At 37.1% G+C, this 26,548-nt stretch overlaps 3 protein-coding genes across 6 annotated transcripts in view; 1 reads left to right on the top strand and 2 right to left on the bottom strand.

The window, feature by feature from the left end:
* Positions 1-26,548, top strand: part of LOC115440305 (WD repeat-containing protein 7) — a 115,877-nt gene that overhangs the window by 53,662 nt on the left and 35,667 nt on the right. The window lies entirely within an intron of this gene.
* Positions 6,477-8,967, bottom strand: LOC115440306 (pupal cuticle protein PCP52). Its single transcript, XM_030164564.2, has 2 exons — positions 8,765-8,967; positions 6,477-7,484 (listed from the first exon to the last, which is right to left on the bottom strand). The coding sequence occupies exons 1-2, from the start codon at positions 8,774-8,776 to the stop codon at positions 6,549-6,551; spliced, it is 948 nt and encodes a 315-aa protein (XP_030020424.2). The 5' UTR covers positions 8,777-8,967; the 3' UTR covers positions 6,477-6,548.
* LOC115440307 (cuticle protein 38) lies at positions 20,680-21,835 on the bottom strand. The gene is made up of 2 exons (XM_030164565.2): positions 21,737-21,835; positions 20,680-21,594 (listed from the first exon to the last, which is right to left on the bottom strand). The coding sequence occupies exons 1-2, from the start codon at positions 21,746-21,748 to the stop codon at positions 20,827-20,829; spliced, it is 780 nt and encodes a 259-aa protein (XP_030020425.1). The 5' UTR covers positions 21,749-21,835; the 3' UTR covers positions 20,680-20,826.

A 26,548-nucleotide genomic window follows, 5' to 3' on the forward strand; every position in this document is an offset into this window, starting at 1 on the left:
GTCTTGTATGCGAGAGTCTGTCTGTGTAGGTACACCATATTTCTCTATCATCGTTGCTTTGCGTAAATACTTATTACCTTCTTATACGGGGTCGGGTAAGTCACCTCACTGCACCTGAGGGTGAGTGGAATTGGTTCCATATTGTAAATTGTAAAGGAAGGTACTGTTATCCTAAAATATGATAGTTTTTACTTAGTTTAAGAAACAGAACTGCACAGATTTGTAACTAATTTTGTGTCTAATAAATAAATTATTATTATTGTTGTTATATAGAGTGTCGACTGACGAGAGATGGTTTTGATTGACGAGAGACGCCAGTCGACATAGCTATGCCGGCCTGTTTGAATTATGCATTTCAGTTTCAAGAAAGCTGTAACATAACAGGGCACTATGAGGCACAACGGCAAATGTTACACATTAGCAATCCCCTGCTTGCCAACGGTATGTTCTGTAGTTTATGGTTCAGATGGCGTTGTTATTTTTTGTTTATGGGTGGTCGTGTCGGCTACCATTAGACGGGCGGCTTGTTCGTCTCGCTATTTGGTTTTTCATTTATGAGAATTTTTTAAATACTATTTTACTACCTTAACTCGGTTGTTCGAGGCTCGCGCCTTACCGTGTGAAGAAGTTTTCCGAGATAAAAATCCCACTATACATTTCCCTGGGAAAGAAAATAGCCTATATAACCTTCCCAGGATCTTTAACTATATTCATACCAAATGTCATAAAAATCGGTTTAGTAGATTTAGAGAAAATCGATAACATACAGACGGAAAAAGGGACTTTGTTTTATAATATGTATAGATTGCGCCTGATAGAGCACGGTTGCGGTAGATCCCGGACACTGTACGTTCGTGTGTAACCGAAGTTTAAGCGGGTGATCGAAGCGCAGGCCATTTCGGGCTGTGGCTAACACGATAGTTGCAGTGTGATTTAGTTCTAGTAAAATAATACGCGCAAAGTGTACGTAATGCGCTGGAACAATGATTTTTCCTATTAAAATATCATTAATGTCGCTTTATATGGAGGCGTGTTAATGGCGTGTACACGCTGGGAGAGTAGACGATGGCTAGTGGGACAGCAGAGACGAACATTTGTTGGTAAAATATTATTTTAATTGTAGTAGTTGTGGAGCTTTATAGAGTCCAGACAACTTCTAAATTTAATGCCCACCTTAATTCCTTGGCCAACCGACTCCTCCGAATTGTTTATTACAGGACTAATTACATTACTTCAAACGTAATAGTCTATTTCTCTGCAGAAAAATAAAATATCTTTAAAAAAATAAAGAAATTGATCGATAACACATGCCTAGTTTCGTGTTTTATGGTGATATTCCTTTATTCAAAACGAGGAAATCCGCGGAAGCATATAATGTAATCGATAATAGTTTCACAGTAAAAAACTCTACGCTGCGCTCGGCCATATCTACGCCGGCCCCTACCTATTATTACAATATCATGCACTGAAAGATGCTTTTAACATCGTTTTATTATACAACTGACTGTTTTAAAAACTATTTAACCCACGATTTCTAAGTTAAAGTTACTTATTTTGCTGTTGCCTGATTTACTAAGTAAATATGTGTTAACTCCAAAACTAGCAGCTGCATTTCGATTACCTATGCTATGAATATTAGGCATTCTTTTTGGTAGTTTCGATAACCATCTGTAGCTTAGCAATGTCTCTGGAAGAAAGGTACCCTTAAAATTGTATGTTAAAGGCAACTTATAACTCTACCATCCAACTATACTCTCCCATCTACTGTCCCAGTATGAACTCTCACATAGCCATAAAGTAATCGATCCAAAATGATAATGTACAGCCATTTACGTTATGCCACTACCCTTGGTGTCACTCGGCGTTCTATCAATATTCATTTTGGTACAGATGTATACAGGGTGATGTATTTGTCAATTTCGTACACAAATTTGATAATTATGATATTAATTGATAAATTCAATGGTAGATTTGGGATTAAAATGTTAAAACACAGACGTATTGCTTGTGTAACTAATATAATATGAGCTCAATCGTTTATAAGGGTAGATAGAGTCACAAGTTCTGATCCTACGACAATTTATCTATCTATGTGTTACAAGTGTAACATCGAGCAATTGTGTGAATTCTTTCGAATCGAAATCAATATTATTTGAATGACATGGACCAACGAAACAAAGAGACAATTGTATAATATTATCTAAAAATATTTTTAAAGTCTTTATTGTAATTAAGGACGGATGCCTCTATGACGTAGTTCTATCGCCTGTGCCGTACTCTGAGGCCCCGAGTTCGAGACACGGCTCGGGCAAAGTGATATTCAGTTTTTTTTGCACAGTATCAACCAGAAGTCTGGAATTTATGCACGATATGAGAATATGCGAAAAGTGGGTGCCCCAGTTGCACCTCAGCCTATCTCTTTAAAGATAAAGGCGTGAGATGTGTGTGTGTGTTTTTTTTGTTTGTATATTAAATCTATTTCCAATCAAATCAACTAGAAACAATTACTTATCTGAATTAAGATGTGCTCGCGTCGCTTCTTCAAAACAGTATGACACTACGCGCACGCGTCGATGATCACTAAAATTCCATCTCCACATAAAGACGATTTAAATACATGTCAACTTTTTATGAATTCTTCAATTATAACATCCAAATAAAACAATATTTAAAACAACAATTACTTTATATTTACGCAACATTCTGTATAAATTTATTGGAATGTATCTGGTACAGACGGCAAAGGTGAACGGGTTCCCTCGTTATGTGTATTAAAAGTATTTTAAGATCTATGAAAATGTACTTTATTGTAACCTTTTTCATGGGGGTAATTCAGTTTGTGACGGTAGGCAACTTGGTGGTGGTATTGATAAAGTCTATGGGCGTGGGAGCAGCTTACCATCAGGAGCCATTAGCACCATAAAAAATGTGTATGAATAATTTCCAGTCCTTGGGGAAGAAGCGTTGTTACTTTCTATCCGAATTAAAAGTCGCCGGACTTGGTGGTCATGAGCACCAGAAGAAACAAAAGGTTATAGATTATAATGTATGATCCTTGGGGAGGAATCGTTTGTGCTTTCTATCCAAATCGATGTCGCCAGACTTGGTGGTCACGTCAAATTTCTGTTTTAAGTTTTTAGCAAAATTTTCTTTTAGTTTATTCGCGTGAGGATCGCTTCAAGTCGCTCGTCAGCTTGAGGAACGTGGGTATGTCGAGTCTAACGGCATTCTTAAATCTCTAGCATATACCGACTGAAAACCAGTGTGCTTTTTGTAATGTCAACGGAATCGTTTTGGTAAAAACTGTTGAAACAGCTACAAAACTAAAGGTCCGAACGCGGCACACAGACGAAATGTTTTTCGTGATCTAGAATGATTGTTTTAGATTTTTTAAGTGAAATTTTTCTGATAGCTTTTCATGTTCATGGCGTAATAATCTTCGTTGACGTGTATTTTTTTTTAAATGGAGAGAAATAATTATTGGATTTACTAAGTGTCGTATAAGATTAATAAATCATTTTTTTATAATGTATATTTGTTCAATTGTTACATTTCTACCCTTTGTTAAAACCAAGTATCTAATAAGATTAATTAAATATAAATATTTTTTTAATAATTTATTTATGTTCAACTATTGCATCTTTTTTCCCTATTAATCAAATAATCGTTTACCGAAAAAATAATTTAGCTGCACAAAGTATTGTTCTTTAAAAACTGGATTTAATAAGTCGTAAAACTACAAGACATACTTGGGCATTACTCTTTTGAAAAAATTGTTTACTCAGACAACTTCAAGTTATTATTAGATCTTCAAATGTCACTAGCAATTGTACTTTTGTGTTTAGTTGCTGTATATCTAACAGTTAAACCTTACATAATTTGTACAGTTATTAGACGTTAGGTGAATTTGCTATTATATATTAGGTAGGAGTAGTACAGCTCCTTTGGTTTAGTAGCCGCCTATGTACAGGTAGAATATGTTTTGGAAGGTATCGGGTGCGATAGCCAGGTCTGGCAAGTATTACGATGATTTTCAACATGATTCGGATTAAATTCTTTAAGAAGCATAGAGGTAAGTTGGGCTTTCGACTGTAAAAACTAAGCCTCCTTCTAACTATAAAGTTTCCTGAAACATGAATATGGATTACTATCCACTATTACTGCAGGCTTATTATAAGAGCATTTCTAGGTAGAAAATCGCAACCGGCATTTCGTACTAATACAAATATATTTATTTGTTGTATAACCCATTGCCCGTTATGGCGTTAAAATTACTCCATGTAGCATCATGAGACGGAACACCCATGAAAATTGATGCTCTGGTTGCATCTTTGCGTAGTCCTTTGTGGATAAAGGCGTGGTGTATGTTTGTATTTTATTTAGTACGGACGTTCAACAAAGTGCTTATGTGGTGATTAAAAGTTAAGCCGGGAATCGTCCACTGCTGGATATAGGCGTCCCCCATTGAGCACCATTAGGACCGGTTTTGGGCCGCCCTCATCCATCGGACTCCGGCGACCCTCACCAGGTCGTCGTCTTCCGGTTCGTGGTCGCCACTCCAGAACTTTTCCGCCCCAACGGCTATCAGTTCTACGAGCTATGTGTCCTGCCCACTGCCACTGGAGTTTCGCAAGTGTAAGGGCTATATCGGTTACTTTGCTGCTCCTGCGGATCTCCTCATTTCTGATTCGATCCCGCAGAGAAACTATAAGATAGTCCTTGAATTTGTAAGTAGTGATCTTAAAAGGGTCATTGGTGATCACTGAGGGAAGGTGCTGCGTGACCATGCAAGTTAACCGCAAATAGAATTATAGCGTTTCATTAACCGCACGTCTATCCAGGATTTTTGTTGTTCGGAGATTCCCTTTCGATTATTTCACGATTGTGCTGTGAAAGACCTGTACCACCTGTATAGAGAGCATGAATTTTTACATTATAGTACACGTTAAATTATTGATTCGTTTAAGTACATTTTTGTGCGGAAATTTGATCGGAACTTCGGTAAGCGCGCTTTGAACTAAATACGGGAACATGAACATTGGGCTTATGTAAACTTCGAAAAGTAAATAGACCCATGGTAACAGCTTCGGCACCAAAAATAATTTTTAACATAATAGTATTGTCAAATGACTGTAAACAAATACTTAAACGTTAACTTACTCGCTACGAATATTTAGCGCAATTCTTTATGATTTGTACTAGAGGTTCAGATCTATTTTAATCCCGCATTACTTCTTGGTATATTGGCAACAGTATTCAGCTTTTTTAAACACCTCTACGATGATACTCAATCATAATATGCACGAGCATTCAACGCTATCTATCTGACTTATGGAGAGATGCTTACTCCGAAGGCCAACGTCTTCAACCAATTAAAATGACTTGTTCCAGACCGCTGTCATTTTTGGAATGCAAACATGTTACCATTGATGATTGGTAACAACTTTTTACACCACCTTATTTGGAAAATGGGGTTTCCAAAATATATACTAATTAAATGTATATGTGAATTCCAATACCTTATTATTTATGTCTTATTAAGTAAAATTAATGAGATTGTTGCGCAAGACCGCTCTAAGTATATACAAAAAATTACATGCTAAAAAACTTACAAAAAAAATTAAAAAGGAAACTGTACCACTATAGGCAAAAAAATCTTTTTAATGAGTATTAATACTCGTGAAACATAATAATATTATTAAAAATTAAGGCTTACTATGTTTTCTAAGCTTCTTAATAAATACAATATTTTTTTTAGCTAGTTCTCTGTAAAGTCACAAATAATCGGTTCAGAAGAGTTCAACGCGCTCCCTTGTCTCGCGCAATGATGCGACAATGATTACGAATCATCAGACACCGCGTGATTATTTAATATTTATAATAGAGTTATTGAAATGTTATTGTAATAACTCGACTGCCTTGGTGGCATGTTTATATTGCAAGCGCAGTTCCACACCACTGTAAATTCTCGGTTTTAAATCCCGAGGATTGTTATTGGGTTTTGCTCAGTATCAGCCCGGAGTTTGGATATGTGTCTCATTTGGCGATATACTCGCCCCTATCACATCATAGGATGGAATACATATGGCAAAAAGTGGGAGCACTTGTTACGTCTCTGCCTATACCATCGGGTTTAAAACGGCCTTAGTGTGTGAAATATTATTGAATATTTCGTTTAAAATTATTAAGGTATGGTCTTTTACATCTGAAAGACCCTTGAAAATCATGTCATAATGTCAGTATGTTTCAAGTGTAAATTCCTAAGTATATTGTGCGTGTTGAATATAGTCTTTATAATATTTAGTTATATTTTAAATCTTTGTTTAAGTTTAGGAATCACCACCCTTGTATTAATGTATTTTTTACTTCAAAACCACAACAAATTTCTCCAATCCTTTATTTTCTATAGGTTGTCTACAGATAAAATGGTCAAAGATTAAGCAGAAGCATTGGCGAATTTTAATGAAAGGTAAATAGTTTTGAACTAATAGATTTTATTCCGGGAACATAGTACAAAATTGTTTTTTTTTTATAATTTTTCAATCAAATCACCACTGAGACTTCTGGAAGGACGAGGTTGCGTAGGGGCCGACGTGCTGAACGGTGCTGGCGAACTTGAATCCGGGCTGGGCCACGGCGACAGCGGGTGCGACAGCGTGAGTGAAAGCGGGAGCAACCGCCACGCCGGAGTACGGGAACGCAGCGTTGTACGGGAACGCCGCGTTGTACGAGTACGCCGCGTTGTACGGGTACGCACCGGCTACAGCGACGGGCGCGATCACGGGAGCGTGCAGGGCGGCGAAAGCCTTGTCGGCTTCGGATTTCAGCTCAGCGGCGGCTTCGACGGCAGCAGAGTCAGCTTCGGCAGGCTTCTCCTTCTCGGCTTCGGCTTCCTTAGCGGGCTCAGCGGCTTTCGCGGCCGCCTCAACCTTTTCGCTCTCACCCTCAGCTTTCATGGCTTCAGGGTGAGACTGGATGAGGGTTTGCGAAGAGAAGCTCTTGAGGGCGGGAGCGGCGTAGCCAGAGTAGATAACGGGAGCTACGGGAGCAACAGCAGCTACGGGAGCTACGGCGGCTACGTAGGGGGCACCAATGGCGGTCTTAGCCAAGATATCGGCCTTGCTGGCAATGGCACCATCAATCTGGGCCTCAGCAGTCTTGAGGGCGTCCAAAGCTTGCCATTTCTTGTCCTCGTTAGCCCAGAAGGCATCGGCCAAGTGTTCCTTGTTCTGGTCGGCGCTGGAGTATGCCTGGGTGTTCAAGTTCTCGGCGGCTTGCTCGGAAATAAGCCTGGCTTTGTCGGCGACTTCTACGGCATAGTCAGCGGCTTTTACGTGGGCATCGATGGCGGCGGCCTGGATGTCTCCGGGGGAGACGGTGGGCAAGGCGCCGATGGGGATGGCGGGAATGGCCGAGTATGCCGCGTATGGCAGCAGGTGGGAGGGTGCGGCGCTGGCGCAGGCCACGGCGGCGGCGAAAACAATCTGTGGAAGGATCATCTGTTAGTCACTAGTTATAAGGCGCTTTTATACTTAGCACGGCTGTAATAAGCATTTCTTAATAAATTCAACGCAGGCCGAAAACAATGCATATACGTCCCGAAAGGTAAAATTACGTCAACTATACATAATATCATAAGCCAGAACAATCCTCATCTGATGCACTAGCTTTTCTATAAAGTATTTGATATACTTTAAATAATATAAATTGCAAGATGTACAAAGTAATAAGAAGGTGTCAATACAATGTTGCATTTATAAATAATGCATCGATATCGAAGGTGAACTGTACTCCTTGTTCACTCTACATCAATTACACTCACTCAATATTTAGATTTGATGAATTATTTATTTAGTCTGCATGCATTCTTTTTGAATAAATGCACTCGATCGTCACATGTATTCATGACTCCACGGTGGTATCTTGTGTGCGGTGTTGGTTATGTGAGCCAAGAGACAGTTTAAGGATGAGCGTATTGTTTCTAATAGGAGAGTATTTTTCAGTGGGCTTAACATCTGCTGCGATGTGCTAAATATGATGATGGTAAAGTAATATTCCATACGAGGTCATGTTGAGGTTATAATGTAATTAAAATCCCTTTGACCTCACTCATAAACATTTTAATTACATATGTTACTCATCAGTTGTTAAGGTTGAATAGTTAGAGACGAAGTGCTGATTTAAAATACCAATAAAATTATTTTGAGATACCATCGGTAAACTTTTGTTCATTTGTTACTTCCCAAATACTAAGTTGCCTAGTTAGAGACAAAGGGCTGACTTAAAATACCAATAAAATTATTTTGAGATATCATCGGCAAACTTTTGTTTGGTTATTTACTTCCCAAATAATATTTAATTTTGTATTGCTTTTCTCCGATATGCCCCTCAGAGAAAATAATTATATAATTGGAAACAATATATAGAAATTTATTCAATGTGATAAGCAAATTGCACTATGACTTCCCGAAAAATATTCGAAATAAAATAAAATAATTTGTCTGAATCTATTAAATGATAAACATTATTTAGATTCAGTCAAATTTTTACTCCACCACCAGTTCGGAAAGCCATTTCCACCATAGTAATTTCATAATGAATCCCCAGAAAAACGAAAATTATCAAACTATTTCGATAAATCCACGAAAACACCAATATTTAAAATCCTCATCACTAAAAAGCCAATTCGAAAATCACAAAATCCAAAACACAACACAAAGCACTGAATTCACTTAATAAAAAAATATATATATTTTCAACCGACCAGAAATCTCATCTTGCTGTCTTTGTAGACCCTGATAGCTACTGATTGCCGTCATCAGCTCTCGGTACGGTATTTATACTCTGAATACACATCGTAAATGGAGCAGACTGGATGGATGTACGTAAAAATGAAAAAAAAAAGCCGCCCCGAAGGCGGTTGGAATGTAGGAAGCATTTCGACCGATGCGGCGACCGGGCCTTGTGCTTGGTGCGATCGTTTTCGACTTTGTTGCGTCATTAAATCTTTTACCGACACCCGTTAGGGACCGTGACTTTGCTTGATTTGATGTTGAAGACTCTACCGGCGCGTGGGTATTTTTTTTAACCATCGCGTGTATCCTTTAAGGTGTATCCGTGGACCCTATGATATGGTATTTCCATCACATGATATCCCATATTAAGGTCAAAACCAATTTTGTAACAACGGTAAGTCATGTGTGTTTTTAAAATAAAAAATATGAACTTTGATGGATCTGTGAAATGAGTCTTGCTTTCCTGAATTGTAGTCTTCCTTGCTAAGATCAAGGAATTAGGTTTTTTCCAAATATGAAAATGACGACGTCATATTGAGTGTGGCAAAACCAAACATTTTCAACCATTTTCCCTTACATTATTAATCATTTAACAAACCGATCTTCACACTTCCTTGAATCCTTTTAAAAACCAGGAACTGAACAGTTATCAGTTCAATAAATAAAAAATGAGACATTTACAGAAAAAGGTTGCAATATTATTAAATATTTCTTTACTAGAATTATAGTACCTATTTGATAACAAAGATGGCACTCTCGAAATCGTATGACGCTTTAGTGACTGATATTTCCCATACTGACAACCAGTTTAGTGTCATAAGTTTTATAGTTATTTTAAAGCTCCTTGTGCTTTTGCTACTGTTTATTACCAGGCGTAATGTTTACTATTAGTTATAGGACATGGTGAGGAAACCTGCATACCTGAGAAGTTCTCTATAGGAATTTTGAGGGTGGGAAAAGTCTACCAATCCGTACTAGGTCAGCGTGGTGGACTAAGACCTAGTCCCTTTCAGTAGTGAAGGAGGCCCGTGTCCAGCATTGGGACAGTATATAATACTAATATTATTTATAATCAGTGCTATAAAAATACCTTACAGACTACATTTATTTTGAAACGCTTTTATAAAATTTAAAAAGTTTATTCTAAGTATTACGCCTAATGCTTCTTATGCGCAAGAGTTGTACGTTAGGTAAATTAACTCTGGAAGTATACATTACAAGTTGAAATTCATTGAGCATAAGTAACATTGCCAGATTCTAACAACCCAATAATTATAATCAGTTTTCTACCAATTTTTAAGTATGGCATATAACAAATGAGCTTTCAAAGCTAAACTCAACATAAAATATGCATCTTTCGCGTCCCTGTAGGTGTTTAGAAGTGCCATTAGTACCTCTAATGATCTTTATAATTTCATGAAAATTATTAAGTAATAAAAGTTCGTGGTGGTCGCTGAATACGAGCCGCTTGGCTTCCAATACGTCTATCTGGAAATCTTTGCAGGAGGCCCATGTGCAGCAGTGGACATCTTGCGGCTGAAAATGAAGACGATCAATGTGTAATTGTTTTACCTTGGTTTCGAACTCGGGATCCTCGCTATTTCATATCCATAGTCGTTAGAGATACCTATGCCAGACTGTATCATTAATTCCACCCCTATAGAAGTAAAACCTCGTGTAACCCTCTATATACAACTATCATAATTATTTAAAGATGCAATCAACTGCTGAACGTAGTCCCTAAAGATTCCAAGCTGAGTTATTAGTAGAAACCATACTACACACTCACACCTTTTATCTCCGAAGGGGTAGGCAGAGGCGCAACTGATACACCCATTTTACACCGTGGTATTGCGTCGCATGTTATAGATGATGATGTTATCGCGATATCTAGCACAAATTTCAAACTCCGCACTGCCTAACGCGGGATCGAACCCGAGACCTCAGCAATACCGTACCGTAATATAACTACGCCACCTAGGCAGACATACTGTCCAGTGGCGAAGGGTGACATTTTAAAACGTAACCCAATGCAAAAATAAAAATGCTTTATTTATTGCGATCAATTTAACAGAAAACAAAAACTAAGACAAACGTAAATGAACCAAAAAGTGAAGCCGGTAGGAATGGAATTGTATAGACGCTTCGCCGCTACTGTCCGCAAAGTCAACGTACAAACAACATACACCACATTCATTAAGTATGCATGTACATGGTATTGACAGGTATCACACGCGGGCCGGTGGTGCTCGGTACTCGCTCGCCGCAAGTAAATGTCAACCGGCGGGCGGTTTTTTATTCGCGCAATTGTTATATTTTTAAAATTATTCGTTACTCGTTACGGTTACAGTACATTCGGTATAGTTTATTTTGTGTCATTTAGTTAGCTTAACAATTTTTTTTAAGTTAGAAAAGAGGATGGGTGAATTTTTTGATTTCCGGTAATGATATTGTTTGTTAAGTTAGTCTTTTGATTTTATTTAAATCATAATTAATTTATGTAACTAATTTTATTTCAATTAGTTTCATAATATTAATAAATTAATTATGATTTATTGATGTAAATATGTACGTAGCTATCGTAAAAGTAATTTGCATGTTCTTTAATTGTCAATTAATCTTTTGATCTAAGCATGTTCATTATGATTTATGAGAATGGATAACGCAGTGTCTCTTTATAAAAACAAATGACACACACACTCACGCTTTAATCTTTGAAGGCGTAAGCAGAAGCGTAACTGATATCACTTCTCGCTTTGTGTATTCTTTCCCCTAATGCGAAAGGCGGCGAGCGTATCGCCATACTGGAAATAAATTCCTAACCTGAAACTCAGCAAAAAAAAAACAATAGCCGAATCTGAGGCCTCACTGTGCAAATTTATTCCTATTCGTTAGAAGTCACCTGTGTTACATGGGATCTATCACATCAAGAAAAGTGATTTCATTGCCTGTGCCTATTTCTGAAAATGGGGAAAAAGACCTGATGCTATACTAAAAAATCTTGAGATGTGTAATAATATGTCATAAGGACAAATTTGGATAAATTGGTGCTTATGAATTCGTAAGCCTGGGTAGATACCACCACAATGTCTAATTCTACCGCCAAACAGCAGTGTTTAGTCACTGTTGTGTTGCGTCTTGAAGGGCATTATAGCCAGTGTAACTACTGGACATAATAAGACTTAACATCTCATGTCTCAGGACGGCGGGCCCAATAGAATACCAAACAATACTTTGTAAATCATGGTGATAGATCGTGTTTTTTCTGTTTATGGGCGGTTGTATCGCTTACCATCATGCAGCATCAGAACGGCAAGCTCGTCTTATCATTCGAAGCAATAAAAACAAATAGAAAAATCCGTAATATCTTTTTAGCGGTGCTCAATTGAATGAGAGATTAGTCGGTGTGACTGTAGTCAGGCGCATACCAGACACGGCCGGTTTGCTTCAGCCACGAGTCGGCGACATTAACGCGGTTTTCGGTCGTTTGTGTCCAAAAGAAATTTATTACGCTGATCACTTAGAGCACTTACATGTGTGTAGTGATGTTGCGGTTCATGTTTGGTGTTGGACGTTTTGTGAAACAACTGGTGATTAATGGTGACAGGTTTTTGAAAGCGATTTTTATTGAATTGTCGCTTTGTCTCTATTACTCACGACAGTAGTTGTGAATTTCTTTTAATATTTTTGACATTTGCGTAGTCTGAAAAAAATATTATTATTAAATACTAGTCCAATGACTATTATTTCATTAATTGTACTCTAGGGTATATAAATGATATCATAAGACTCGAGGCACAGAAGGGACTGTAGTTTCTTTGAATTTCCAGATCGTCTTGCTACTGTTAGAGACGCACTTACTGCTACGCTTTCGACAACTTTTCTTTTTTCACAATTCATTCATAAAAAAAAACTACACTGGGACTATAATTCATTCGTGTTAAATAAATAGTAAGTCATCGTCTTCCTTCCGATGATAGACGTCCCCCAAAGAATATAATAGATTTGTCTTCAACTTGATTGTATATTTTTAGTAACTTTAAAGGTCGAAGGGAACTGTTGGCTCACAGACAACGATCGATGACTATCTTTTAATGCGAATGAACTATATACATTGATCAATCATAATCCGAGAAAAAATTCACGTCACGAACGCAATTATCGCAAATTAAAGCTTATTTCAAAAATGTTAAGGTACAAAACATGCCCTAAATTATATTCTTAACAAACTACGCGATAACAATTTAAATCAAAGATTATTTTTAATAATTAATTCAAATCTTAGTATCAGGCAAATCACGAAATAGCCGATTTTGACGTCGCCTGCGACTCTCATTTATATATAAAAGCGTTTTTTTCCGAGACCACAGTAGCTGTCAGCCCAGGGCAATGACAGCACCATCGGAGCACTGTATTATAATATTACGAATTTCGAAAGAGCAAGGACCTTCGCTAGACTAAATAAGGGCGATTTTTTTTACTTTCGGAAGGGTGACAACCCTGGGTCACGAGATCTCTATATATTTTATATTTATATATATTTTATTGCTGACAAAGGCAGACGAACTAACGGTCTCCCTGATGGTAAGTGGTTACCGTTGCTTAAGGACGTCGGCAGTGCTTGGAAACAACCAAGCCGCTTTCTACCATGAAACACTTTTTTAAACCTTGTTGAAGGACAAGTCATAACGCTAGAAGAAAGACCAAACAAATTACAATTAATTACAAGCCTAAAGTAATGTCTCACAAAGCTATGCAAATAGTTTGAATGTGGGATCAGTATTATTAAAGATATGTTAAATAAATATATTTTTGCTTGATAGTTAAACAATTCCTTAATTACTGACGTATAGTTACGAAGGACATTATCGTAATAAATATTTTTTGTTCATAGTAAATTAATACTTGTTATTACAAGTGAACGTCCAGTGACACAGGGTTGGCGACCTTTAGAGATGAAGAACTAGGGAAAGGATTTTTGGAACTAAAATGCTATTTAGAAGCTGTTTTCAATGAGACAACGCAAAATTTGAATCTATTGCAATGTCAACTTAAATCAACTCGTGCGCAAGCAATTGAAGGGCAAGTTCGAATTTTAGTAATGATATTAGGAGGGATATTTGTGTTGCTTGCTTACGCTTGAACTGATTCCTGTATTATGTTATATATGACTGTATAGCGACCCTAAAAATAGATGTCACAGCTCACTCACAGGGACGTTGCATCAGCGGAAAACAGGCATGATGATGCAAGGTCAGGTATTACAATATTTCCATCCATTCGGGCTTGAGACTCTGCGGTTATGGTAATTCCACTTTTCCATATAAAAATATTATTCTGGCAATGGGACGTATGTTTCTTGATCGACGTTATATTCATACCACACAGCTCTTGCCATTGAATCAAGTTATTACAGAATTAAGAAAAATATTAATCTTTAAATAAACTACGTCTACTTTCGCTTTTAAACGGAGTTTATAGTTTTTTACTTATTATAGTATCACGTGGAATGGCAATGTTGTCGACTGACTCAATATGGGCATAATGACCATTTCGTTTTAAACGGGATCGTCTGAACGATGTATCTGTATTGTAACATTAAAGAAACCTTAAATTGTTCAGTCAATCTCCACTACTATGTGATTGAATTTACAAGTATCGCTTACCATCAGGCCGTAGCATGTTCGTCATTTAATTGCAATAAAGGTAGAATATCGAGTTTTTTATTATTAGACAAATCGAATTATATTTTGCAGTTATAAGTTTATTAGAAGAGGTGTTGTAAAAGAGAATGTCACTTATCATCTATATAAAACAAATATTGACTTGCTATCTTTTTCATCATTATACTAATTATAATAAATCTTGAGTGTGCTGATATAAAAAAAAAACATTATTTTTATCCTTATTATCTTTCACAGTCCTTCTTTGCGGCAAAATCACTTATAAATAAAAAAAAACTTTATATGTAAAGAAAACGAACACTAAGAATCTAAAATATATAATAAACATGTAAAAAACAATCAATAAAGCAAATTGCTCCCAAAACGTCGTAATATAGTCACAAATTACTTAATAAAAACATCAATTGTAACCATAGTATATCGACATTCATATTCTTTGTGACCTGAATATTGGAGACAATTAATCAATACGTTATGACAGACAGTTCACTGTATTTGGTATTGTAAACACGTTGAAGGAAAATATAAATCAGTATGTATTTATTACTTATTCGCTGCAGCAATCAAAACCACTTTGGGAACCGTATAAAAATAAAGACTATACAGGGTCTATTTGACATTGCATTACTTAATGAAGCCACATACTTATCTACTGGGAAATAACACTTTACAAAAAGTTACTTTAGCCGTACATGTAAAATAAAAAAGTGTAAGTTTCGAACAAAATAAATATTAATAAAAAGTCATTTTAATTTTCACCCCACTAAAGCCACTATTATTACTCTAAGAGAATTCGTTGCAGCGGCAACATCATACTTTCAGTCAGAAATACACCCACGCATACGCCATATTCGCATTAAACAACAAAATGATCAAAAAAGCTGAAAAGTAAAACCAGGATTTTTCGTGAAAATATTAGTTATTAATGGATGATTTTTGGCACAACGTCAGCAAAGGTAAAGACGAGTATGTGGTTTGATTTAGTAACGCAATGTTAAAATTACCCTGTATACATATTCTTAGTACTATCAAAAGTTTGCGTCGGAATTTGTCTCGTCAGAAGATATGTTATGCGCTAAAAGGAAAAGTGAAAGTGGAAGGACTCTCACTTCACTCTTTCTTTCTTTTATGGAAAAAAAGAAATAGTGAAGGACTCCCCATTCGCCTAACTACTCTCCTCCTCTCCTTTTGGGGATTAGAGGAGTTAAATGCATATCCTATCGAAAATTTGCGTCGAAACTCGGATATTAGCTGAAGATCTTGCTTTGGCATCTACATGAAAAGAAGAGGTGAAAGATAAACCCCTCTCTTTCTTCCTTCCCCCTTTCCATAATTCCAATTTGTATTCTCACGCAGCTTGCTCACAGCACGAAGATTCATGCTTTCGTATGCAAGCGAGTTAAATTTACAATTTGCATTCAGTGTAGGAGTTTTTCTGCAACAGAAATTTATCTTGATGCTTGATGTTGGGCAATTTTGGCTGCATTACGGTTGCAAATGCAGTCGTCTCGCTGGTGGAGAGGTGGGGTGAATAGGAACTCCTTTGAGTTGTTACTTTACTGCCCATATACAACAACAATTGTTTTCACAGTATTGTATTGCGTTTTTTATCCTGAAATATCAATTGTTATGTTTCAAAATGAGTATAGTAGTTAAATTCAACTACAATTGACAAAATTACCTTTCGCCGTAGCGTGAAAAAGCATCTTTCTCAGTAGGCCGGCATAATTGTGTGGAATGGTATGAGATAGCCATCTGTTGCTCTTCCATACTTTGTCTGGAGGACATGGCGCTTAGGTGCGGTGCAGTCAAAATAATTATATGACCAGAACCGTATATCAGTCCTTTATTAAAAATAGAAGTATTAGCACCCATAAAATTCGCCTCAACCTATCGTATTCTAAAATTAATAATATGATCCAATACACATAAAACATTAACACAAAACATCCTTTATTAATAAGTTAATGTACGTTTAATGTGTCAGAGGATGCGCTCACGCACAAGATGTGGTGTAATGTAAGCGTGTGCGTGTACGTGAATGTTGCGCTATACACAACGGAAGCTCTATGACATTTTTAGGCTTAATGACGGCAACCTAGATTAGGTTAACGAGAATCAAATATCAGCGGCCATTAGGCCCCATTTGGATGTTTTATAGAATATTATTTCAATATGTCGCCACCCTGCGGGTTGACGCGCCTGACAGGTTGCTGATTAACCATCGCATCGTCGATGTAGAAACGGTGCACTTTGGCTTTTAATTGTGAGATTTTTAGGTCTATTTCCAAGTTGAGCAATTAAATAATGACCGAATTTGTCGATTTGGAAAAACGCACCTGGATTGATTGGCTTGGAATTTGCGTCCGATAAAGAATGGGTTAGCTAGTAATACGTCATGAGATGGAATATTAGGTCGGTTACCTGTCATGAAATCTGATGATATCTCACTACAATATGAACTGATCAAAATTTGACAAACTGCAATACAAATGGGTGGTCTGGCAAGTCCGTTATCATTTAAAACAAAGGACTTCAGACAACGCCCCTACACAAATATGATGAAACGCACACAGACCGAACTAAATGCGGCAACTTTCAAATTGTTCCGTTTAGACATTTGGTATTTGTGGATTTGCCGGGGCAACATGGCGGCCGGCTAATGTCGCGAGCGCGGGAGAATGTAGGTTGCATACACTCGCGACGGACAGGGGCGGATTCAGGTCGCGGTTTAGGGTCAGTCCTGTTTGATACCGTAGGTATTAAGTCTTCATTGATATAGTCTCTCGATGGTTCCATTGATCCTGAAGTCGGTATTTTGAAGTACGACATGAAAATTCTACTTGACTTGATAAAACGCCTGCTAGGAAATAGTATGGTAATGGCACATAGGATAGAACCTGTTATTATACAGAAATGTATGTAGAATTTCGTAATAAGCCGTAGTTTCAGTTGCTATAATGTCTTTAAAGTCGCAATAAAATCAGAATTAGATGAGGATATGTTATCTACCCAGATAAAATCTCACATACGAGAGACCTATTACATAACTCCAAGCAGTACTTACTTAATTCGTATGTTGTCATTCAATTTGCAAGAAGAATTTAGTTTCGTGAAATATGCTTTCAAAAGTTATACACGAATTCCTTAGTGACCCCCCATGTCCTTGCCCCCCTCTTCAAACTCTAAATCCCTCACAGTCCTTATACTCTATACAAATAAAGCACTTAGTTTGACTTTTATTTATATTGATCAAAACTATACACAGATCTGTTGGGTGATATATACATATAAGGTAGTTCATTAGATTATTATATTTCATGATTATGAATGCAGTGATTAAGTCTTAGATTTGTTGCCCGGGTCGGGCAAAAGGACATTGGATTTTTTTACTCAGTATCAGCTTAGAGTTTGGAATTTGTGCCCGATATGGCGATAGGCTTACTCCTTATATTATGGGACGGAATACACACGACGAAAACTGTGTGTATCAGTTGTGCCTCTGCCTACCCTTCCGAGGATAAAGACGTGATTGTATGTCTTGGTGATTATATGTAGACCTTTTAATCATAAGCTATAAGAACAAATATCATTATATTATTATTCACCTGTCTCGGCTTGTAAATCGAAAATACATGGACAACTCGCTAATGATTTCTCTTATATTGCATATACAGCAGGTGATCAATTTACTCGTATTTATTAGTGGATTAGAAATTGATCTCCGGTAACATAATTCTTAATACTAAACAAACGAATTGTCACCAATATACATACATACATCAGTATTCACAAATACTAAATACCAATACCAATGATATAAAGATACACTGTTCTTTCAAATGGAAATAAAGCTATAAACGGCAGATCTTTTTATATAACTAGAATTAACATATCGATATATTAGCACGACTCGATCAACATTTCGAGTTATTAAGGATATGGAAACTGTGGGTAGTTGCAAAACGCGCGGCCGGTTGTTGCGCCACGGGCCGCACGCCCGTCTCAACATCGATACGAGAATTCTTCGGCAGGCGTCGGTTATACAATATATAACCTGCTTGGTCAGTCCAGGGAGTCTAAAGAAGCCAACATAGCTAGGAGAACGAATTACGTTCCAAATAGCGCCCCCTCATGTGTACCAACCCAAATGTAATATAGTTATTATGTGTAATTGTAAACCCGTTATTTAAAAAAAAGTTGGCTTGCGTTTTCTTTTTCTTTGCCATGAACCACGTTAAAAAATGACAAAACGATTTTTATAGCTGTCCCTTTTTTGTGTTAATCCGAATTCTAGATCTATTACTGGCCGTACCTTAGTTTTATCTCTCTCACACTTACTGTTGTAAACAAAGGTATTGTCAGCTCTCTGTGTCCATAAATACATCTACTAGAGACAAAATAATAGCGTGTTTAAACACCCAGCAATTCAGAATTAGTGTTTATTTTAGTATGTAGTCTGTTTGAGCGTCAAATTCCATCCAAATCCGTTCAGCAGTTTATTCGTAACATCAAAAATTTTAAAATTTCGTATTTAAAACAGAAAATGTTTAAATTTTTCTACGTTAAACCACGAAGCAATTAAGACATAGCAGAATAAATTTTGTTAAAGGCTAACGTATGAGTAAGCTATTGTAAGTCGCATTTATGAATTATTTATACATGTCAGTGATATGTTTATTTAGTAATTCGCCTTTACCGACCCTGAATTTCGCCGACGCGATGCGAATTAACGAGTAATTTATTCTATTAAAATTGGTGTCACATTAATCATTCGAAAATGTTTATTACTCTGTCATATGTAATATCGTTTATATTTAACAGCTTTCACACAATTTGGTATAATGATAAATTAATACGGGACTCGGGTGATGATCGGTTGTGAAACGAAAGGCTTCCTGTTCGATTCTCGTTACAAATCGACGGTTACAAAGCTAATTGAATAGGCCGACATTGTTTTTTTAGAAAAATGTTACTTAGGTAAAAAAAATAAAGAAAAAAGTGCTGATTTTAAATATGTATGAACCTTATGTCGCAAAACAAAGTCTATTAAGTCAATTAGCCCTTCATCTTTCCGTGGAAATAATTATGGGATCCATTTGAGTGCAAATGTTTGGCGGGTCACGCGCAGGTGATACCTATGACTCAGGATTGGATTGGCTCAATATGGAAACCAATAGACGTATTTATTACTACCTACTCTATTACTTTTGTACCTATATATAAAAATAATTTATGCCCTACATAGTTTAAATAGGCTGGTCCGTCTGGATATCTTTAGGGGAGGCTTGTGTTCAGCAATAGACTTCATGTGATTGATGATGGTAGTTCAAATAGTGATATGATAGAATATTAAATCCATGTACTATTCTTCGAACTCAACCTCATTTTAGCATTTTTATTTTTAGCACACTACATCTATTTAAAACAATCATTGTTCAAATAACATTAGTTTTTGTAAAGCGACATATAAAAGAGTTTTTGCGCCGGCACGCCTTCGGTTCCGTGTTTTTTCACCGACATTTAGACGGGCCGGTGTTTTCAAGGCTCCACACACTTCCGCTTTTGTGTGTACCTAATACGAGTTAATTGTGTATTTATTGGAACCAGTAATGATTGCTTTTTGCGGATATTTATTGACCCGGTCGGACATTTTTTGTGCCGATATATGTGCTGATTATATGGTATTAATTGACTTGATTTGTGGAATTGGAATTAATAAGGGGCAATTATATATGTTACATAGGTTGACCTTGAAGTTGGTTCGCATAATTCTGCGTGTTTGCTTTTTGGAAAAAATTGCGTAGTTTCAAGACTGACGGTTGTAGTTTTAATGTGAAGTAAAATTGTATATACTGATTAAATTTTTATTGTTTTGCAAATATTTGTTTTATTTGTCTAATATTTTTTAACATTGAGTATACGGTAGCGTTGAATGTCAGTGTGTTAAGGTCGATATGCTTATGTGAACTCGCTCGGCGCAATGTATTATAACACTCTTTTCAAATGTTTTTTTTTCTTTCGTTAACGACCAATCTCAAAAGCACTTTGATATTTAAAATAAACATTTGTGTCAAATAAATTGTCTCTGTCTCTCGGTTATATGTAGTTAAGGGTATTGGTGGATTATACCGAGGACTTTGTGGTCATTGTGTATATGTAGGTTTCACAGGAACGGTTGCACAAAGAAACAAATAACATTATATAAAATTACTATTTCATTTATTCACACACATCCTCGCCTCTTTTGCCTGTATGTATATTTTTTTTTTTATTTAATTTATTTACATTCCAAACATATTGAGTATTAGGATAGATTTTTTGGCTTCTAAAAATACTATCACAGTTTACCATCCGTGCGCGTGTCCGTGAGCGGCAAGACCGTGGGCGGCAAGACCGTGAGCGGCGAGACCGTGAGCGGCGAGACCGTGAGCGGCGAGACCGTGGGCGGCCAGAGCGGGAGCGGCGTAGGCGACGGGCGCGTGCGCAAGCACGGGGGCGGCAACCACGGGCGCAGGGTGAGACTGGGACAGGGACTGGTGGACAACGGTCCTGCTAGCGGCGGCAGCGGCGGCAAGAGCGGGGGCACCATACGCGACTGGGGCGGCATAGGCGGCGTGACCGGCTACCACAGGGGCAGCGGCGTAAGCGGCGTGCGCAGCCACCACGGGGGCGGCGGCGACCACGGGAGCGACGTGTCCGGCGAGCTGCTTAGCCAGCACGGGGGCAGCACCGGCGGCGGCACCGTCCAGCTGAGCCTCAACGGTCTTCACGGCGTCGACCGCCTGCCAGGAGTGGTCTTCAGCGGCGTTGACGGCCTGGCCTTGGATCTCAGCAGCCTGGTCGTGGAACTCACGGGCGGCATCGACGGCGGCGCGGGCGTGGTCGGAGGCTTCGACGTGGGCGTCGATGGCGGCACCGGCGAGGTCACCGGGGGAGATGGTAGGGGCGGCGGGGGCGATGGCGTGCGCTACGGCGACAGGCGCCACAGCGTACGGGGCAGCATGAGCTACTGCCAGCGGCGCTGCGTGTCCCACCAGCCCGTGGGCGTAGGGAGCCAGCAGAGCGCCCGAGGGCGCAGCTGCGGCGGAGGCGAGGACGGCGGCGGCGAAGATCTGCAACAAAAAAAGGGAATCACAATATCCGTATCGATATCGATATGTATCCGCAGTGACGTCACAACACTATTACGGCACAACACAATCACGTAACACTAATAGTTAAGCGGGGCACGAATGGTAAGTCGGTTCAACTAACCAGAACTCTCATCGTGCACTTCTGTTGTAGACTGCTCGAAGGCTACTGATTGCTCTCATTTCGTTGCCGCTGGTTTTTATACTGGCCACAGAGCGTGGTGTGAAACGGAACGCGCGTGAAAAAAGTAAGTGGTCGCTCTCAAGGGCGGGAAGGGTGGCAGGAAGCGTGCTCATACGTATGGACTACGTGGTCCAAATTCGTAACGAGAAATTTAAATTCGTTAGCCTCGCCCCGGGCGATGCTGTGAGGCCATTCAGTGACCGTCGCCTTTATTTGTTTTTCATAAAAAAAAGTGATAGTCATCCTAAAGTTTTGATACGTTCCATATTTAAAATTTATAATGTCATATTGAGTTATAGATATTATGATTATTGGCCAGTGTCTTGTTTAAATTTAATGTGAGCAGTAATGTCACATGTAATTTAGTACTTGTAATTTTTTTAATTTAATTAATTTTATTACCCGTATTTCAAATTTAAATTAATATTTTGTTTTTAATTTAGCATAATACTAAGCAAGTCTTTGAAATGAGTCATGAATTTTCTAGTGTTAACTAAAACGTCTAGACAAAATTTGACACAAAACTTTAATATTAAATCGAAATTTAAATGTTAATGTTTACCAAGACATTGACTATTGGAATTTATTTCAATAAATTTTATGTTAATTTATTTATTATTTTGGGCCTTTGCGTATGTTTCACATTTATAGTATTCAATTGGTAATTTAAATATTATTCATTTCCTAATAATATCTTAGGTGATTAAAACTAAAATATTTTGGAGAGAATTATGATTCTTGATCTCACAGCCAATTCATTGTTTCTTTAATAATATACGAATGTAATTTAACTTTGAAACGTGATCTATATATATTTACAAAAATATAACGAATTGTTCGTAATAATTAAATATGTGGCGAATTTTGAAGATTGAAAATATTTTGGGAAAGCGTAAAATCGTATTTCATAACCTGTGTCATACCTCAAAGTTTAGAAGTTATATTATTTTAATTAGCTTAACGTGTACATAAAATAGGCTTGAAGGTTTTAATTCTTTTGCCCATTGAAATATGAAAAGAGCTTCCATATACGAGTATTTCTAAAAATAAAAATACGTAACGTTATTTTTTATGTAATATTGTTACGAAATTTTCTGTCTCATCTGTCTATTTTGTTTGTCTTAAATGTCTGAATACATTAGTTCTGTCATGTAAAATATAGATTATTTTGCCATAATACATTAGTTGTGACATTTATTATATAGGATGTATTGTTGTATGTGTTGGATGTAAACAAAAATCACCGCTGGGATAGAAAGTACCTTAATAATATTTGGTAGAAACTATTTCGTTGCGTACATTTATTTTACAACTCCATCAAACTTCAGAATTTAAATGTTCAAATAAAAAAGAAATTATTAATAAAACCTATATTACAAATTACCTCCTACAAGTTCACCATTCATACAACAGTAACGAGATGACATTAAACTCATAACAAGCACGTTAAGGTAGCCATTATCACACGTGGAGAGGTAATACCTGCACCGGCGCATACATTTGCATTCACTCTGCATCTTTAAACAGCTTCTTTAATCGTCCTCCCATTGATAAAACTGTTAATTTATTCATTATACTATAGTGTAGTTGTTTTAGTTGAGAATCGTCTTATTCGTTACTAGTTGGCATGAGTGGAATTGTAGGTTCGATTTCAAAGTATGGCAATTGAGAATTATGTAAGATATTTTGGTTGGTAAGAGACGTTTGAATTGGCGAAGATTAGTACATGGGGAACGAACTTCTAGACTAGTTGCCTTATCAATATCATCTTGATTTTATATTAAGTAGAATGCAATAAAATATTTTTGAATATGTCGTTCAATAAAGAGGCAGATAAACAGCTGTGAGATTCCACTAGTTTATTTACTTAAATAGCACTACCACACTATACATATTATTGCTAAATTTAAACTAAGTTACGTGTATTATATATGCAGATATGCATGCCAGTTTTGGTATGCATAACATTTACAATATACTGTGTGTTTTACAAAATGGAAATGATTATGAAGTTAGCATAGATTACTTCAAAATTACACATTACAATATTAGGGCCCGATATAATAACATAGCTGATGCTTGATGGTTAGCTATGGATTGTGAAGTTGTAGACAATAATGTTTTATTCCTATGCTTTTTATTGTTGGAATTCATAAATGCATTTCGGTTTTCCATCAGGCGATCTGTCTTTAAAGTCTCAAAAAACAGACCTGTCGCGTCTTTATTAAAAAGTGAACCAATCTAAGATAATATAAATAATAATGAAGCCATTTCTATAAATATTCCTCGGTTATATTTTTACTACTCCGTTGTATCTATATAACTAAAAGCGAATGTAATTAAAAATATCGTACTGTTCCGAGAGACGGTAAATAAAAATAAATCGTCAGTAATTACATTATCAGAGACTTGTTGTTCGTACTTTGTATAACGAATGCATGCTTTGTCCATGCTAGCTTACAGGGCTTACGTAGGTTTTAATTAGATAAGAGTAAATGAGTTAATCTGCTTAATTATTGCCTGACCAGAAAAATAAAAAACTCCTTTAAGTGCGCCACTTTGTTTTCGTTTTAAAGTTGTCGGCACATTTTTTTTTACCTGAACATGGCAAGGTTTTTATTTTACTGGTCAGGCTATAATTAATTAAAATATCCCTATTCACCCCATTCCACGGTACTTATTAAAGTGGGTAGATTTAGTTTTCTCTCTTCCCCGTATTTGTCTTAAATGGCAACCACTCAAGTCACACAGGCTGTTGATAAAAAAAGGCAAATGTCAGTTAGGTAATAATCCTTCGCCGTTACTTCCTAGTTTTAATTTATTTTATATGTCACTGTACATGGCATTTCGGTATTAAACATATGGCTGTAATGAAGTACGTGTTTACATTTACCAAATGCCAAATTGTATGTTTACCACTTAACGAAGAATAATATAAATGTAAATGACTATCCACCAGTGATGAAGGGTCCATATATCTCTATTCCTGTCGGCTTCCCTTTCCTATTTTATATAAAACTAGCTTCCGCCCGCAGCTTCGCCCGCGTGGATTTCGGGTTTCAAAAATGGAGAAGGTGCTCAATTTGTCGGGATGTTTTTTTAATTTATGGTGGTATGCAGGTGGTCCGATTGTCCGGTCAGGGTCTGATGATGGGATCCTGGTGAAATCGAAGGAACTTTTAACCATTAAGGTTGCACACGAAATGACGGAAGCTTAAAAATGGAGTAACTTCTCCCGTTTTCCCAACATTTCCCTTCACTGCTCTGCTCCTATTAATTGTAGCATGATGAAAAGTATACTATAACCAGCACAGGAGTATGACAAATAATTGTACCAAGTTTCGTTAAAATCCGTCGAGTAGTTTTTGTTTCTATAACGGTTACACAGACAGACAGACAAAAATTTTACTAATTGCATTTTTGGCATCAGTATCGATTCCTAATCACCCCCAGTTATTTTGGAAATATATTTCATGTACAGAATTGACCTCTCTACAGATTTATTATAAGTATAGATATGCAAAAGTAGCTCAAAAATTGTCCATAACGAAAACATGCATTTTAAAGTAAAACAAAAGAAATAATATCGTGAAGCCAACCAAATAACTAATGATATATTAAATTTTGTGACTGTTCAATTTAGTCGGGTCCGCGATATCACTTTTGTTGAGTTTCAGAACGCGACATTACATTATTATATTCTGTGCTCCAACGCACACTGCTTTGATGTTAGGAACACACCTACATTGCTTAGACAACAGTGAACTTTATACAATAGCAATAAAGCTCAAATTGACTCTACGTATTAGTTAGAAAACGTTTGTATGGGAAATAGAAAAATGCTGTTTTGAGGATTTTCCCGGCAATTATTCGAATTTTTCTCACCTTTTAAACCTTCCCTAGACCTCCACGAATAATTCAAGACCAAGATAAGATAAATCCGTTCAGCCGTTCTCGAGTTTTAGCGAGACTAACGAACAGCAATTCATTTTTATATATATAGATAAGTAGGTGCAACAGATGTGCCTCTGCCTATCCCATTCGAGGATAAAAAGCGTGTGTGTATAAAATAGATATTTCTAGATATTTATGTTGACAGTAACAAAACAAGTAAACTTAAGTCTTAACCGCAGTTATGGAAAGTTTAAAATGATCCATCCATTTTATAGCAAACCGAGCAAGTGGGTCATGCGATGGTCGGTGGTCACCACGGCCCCTGAGCACTCACAATGCCACAGGAATCGTAGCCGAGTTGGTCATACCTTCGTCTCTGTCAACACTTCCATAAGACACCAGCAAAGAATTATTAAGAAATAAATAAGTCATTTCTAATAGAGTCATTTTATAAAAGTAAATTATCCAATGCAACGGAATTCCTGCAGTTTCTTTATTTAAAGTTAGAAAAAAAAATCACATATTATGCTGGCTGTATATTTCAACTGCCTTTAAAAGGAAGAAAAATGTAGACAAACCACCCACGCAATACCCGTGTGTTATATAACGCAACGTCGGAAAATTCGTCCCATTGTACAGTTCAATACACACATGAAAAACAATAGGCTGTACGTTCCAACCACCTTTGTCTCCAACTACAAATAGGAAGAAAATATAACAGACCATACCTAATGACATAACAAAAGAACAAAACACATTCCTACATTATTTCTATAATTGATTACAATCGTATTGAAACCACAAACAACGTGGCTGATTTTAGTTGCCTTTGCCTTACCGCAGAATGAAATTAATCAG

The sequence above is a fragment of the Manduca sexta genome, chromosome 18, assembly GCF_014839805.1.
Source record: "Manduca sexta isolate Smith_Timp_Sample1 chromosome 18, JHU_Msex_v1.0, whole genome shotgun sequence".
NCBI classification, from domain to species: Eukaryota; Metazoa; Arthropoda; class Insecta; order Lepidoptera; family Sphingidae; genus Manduca; species Manduca sexta.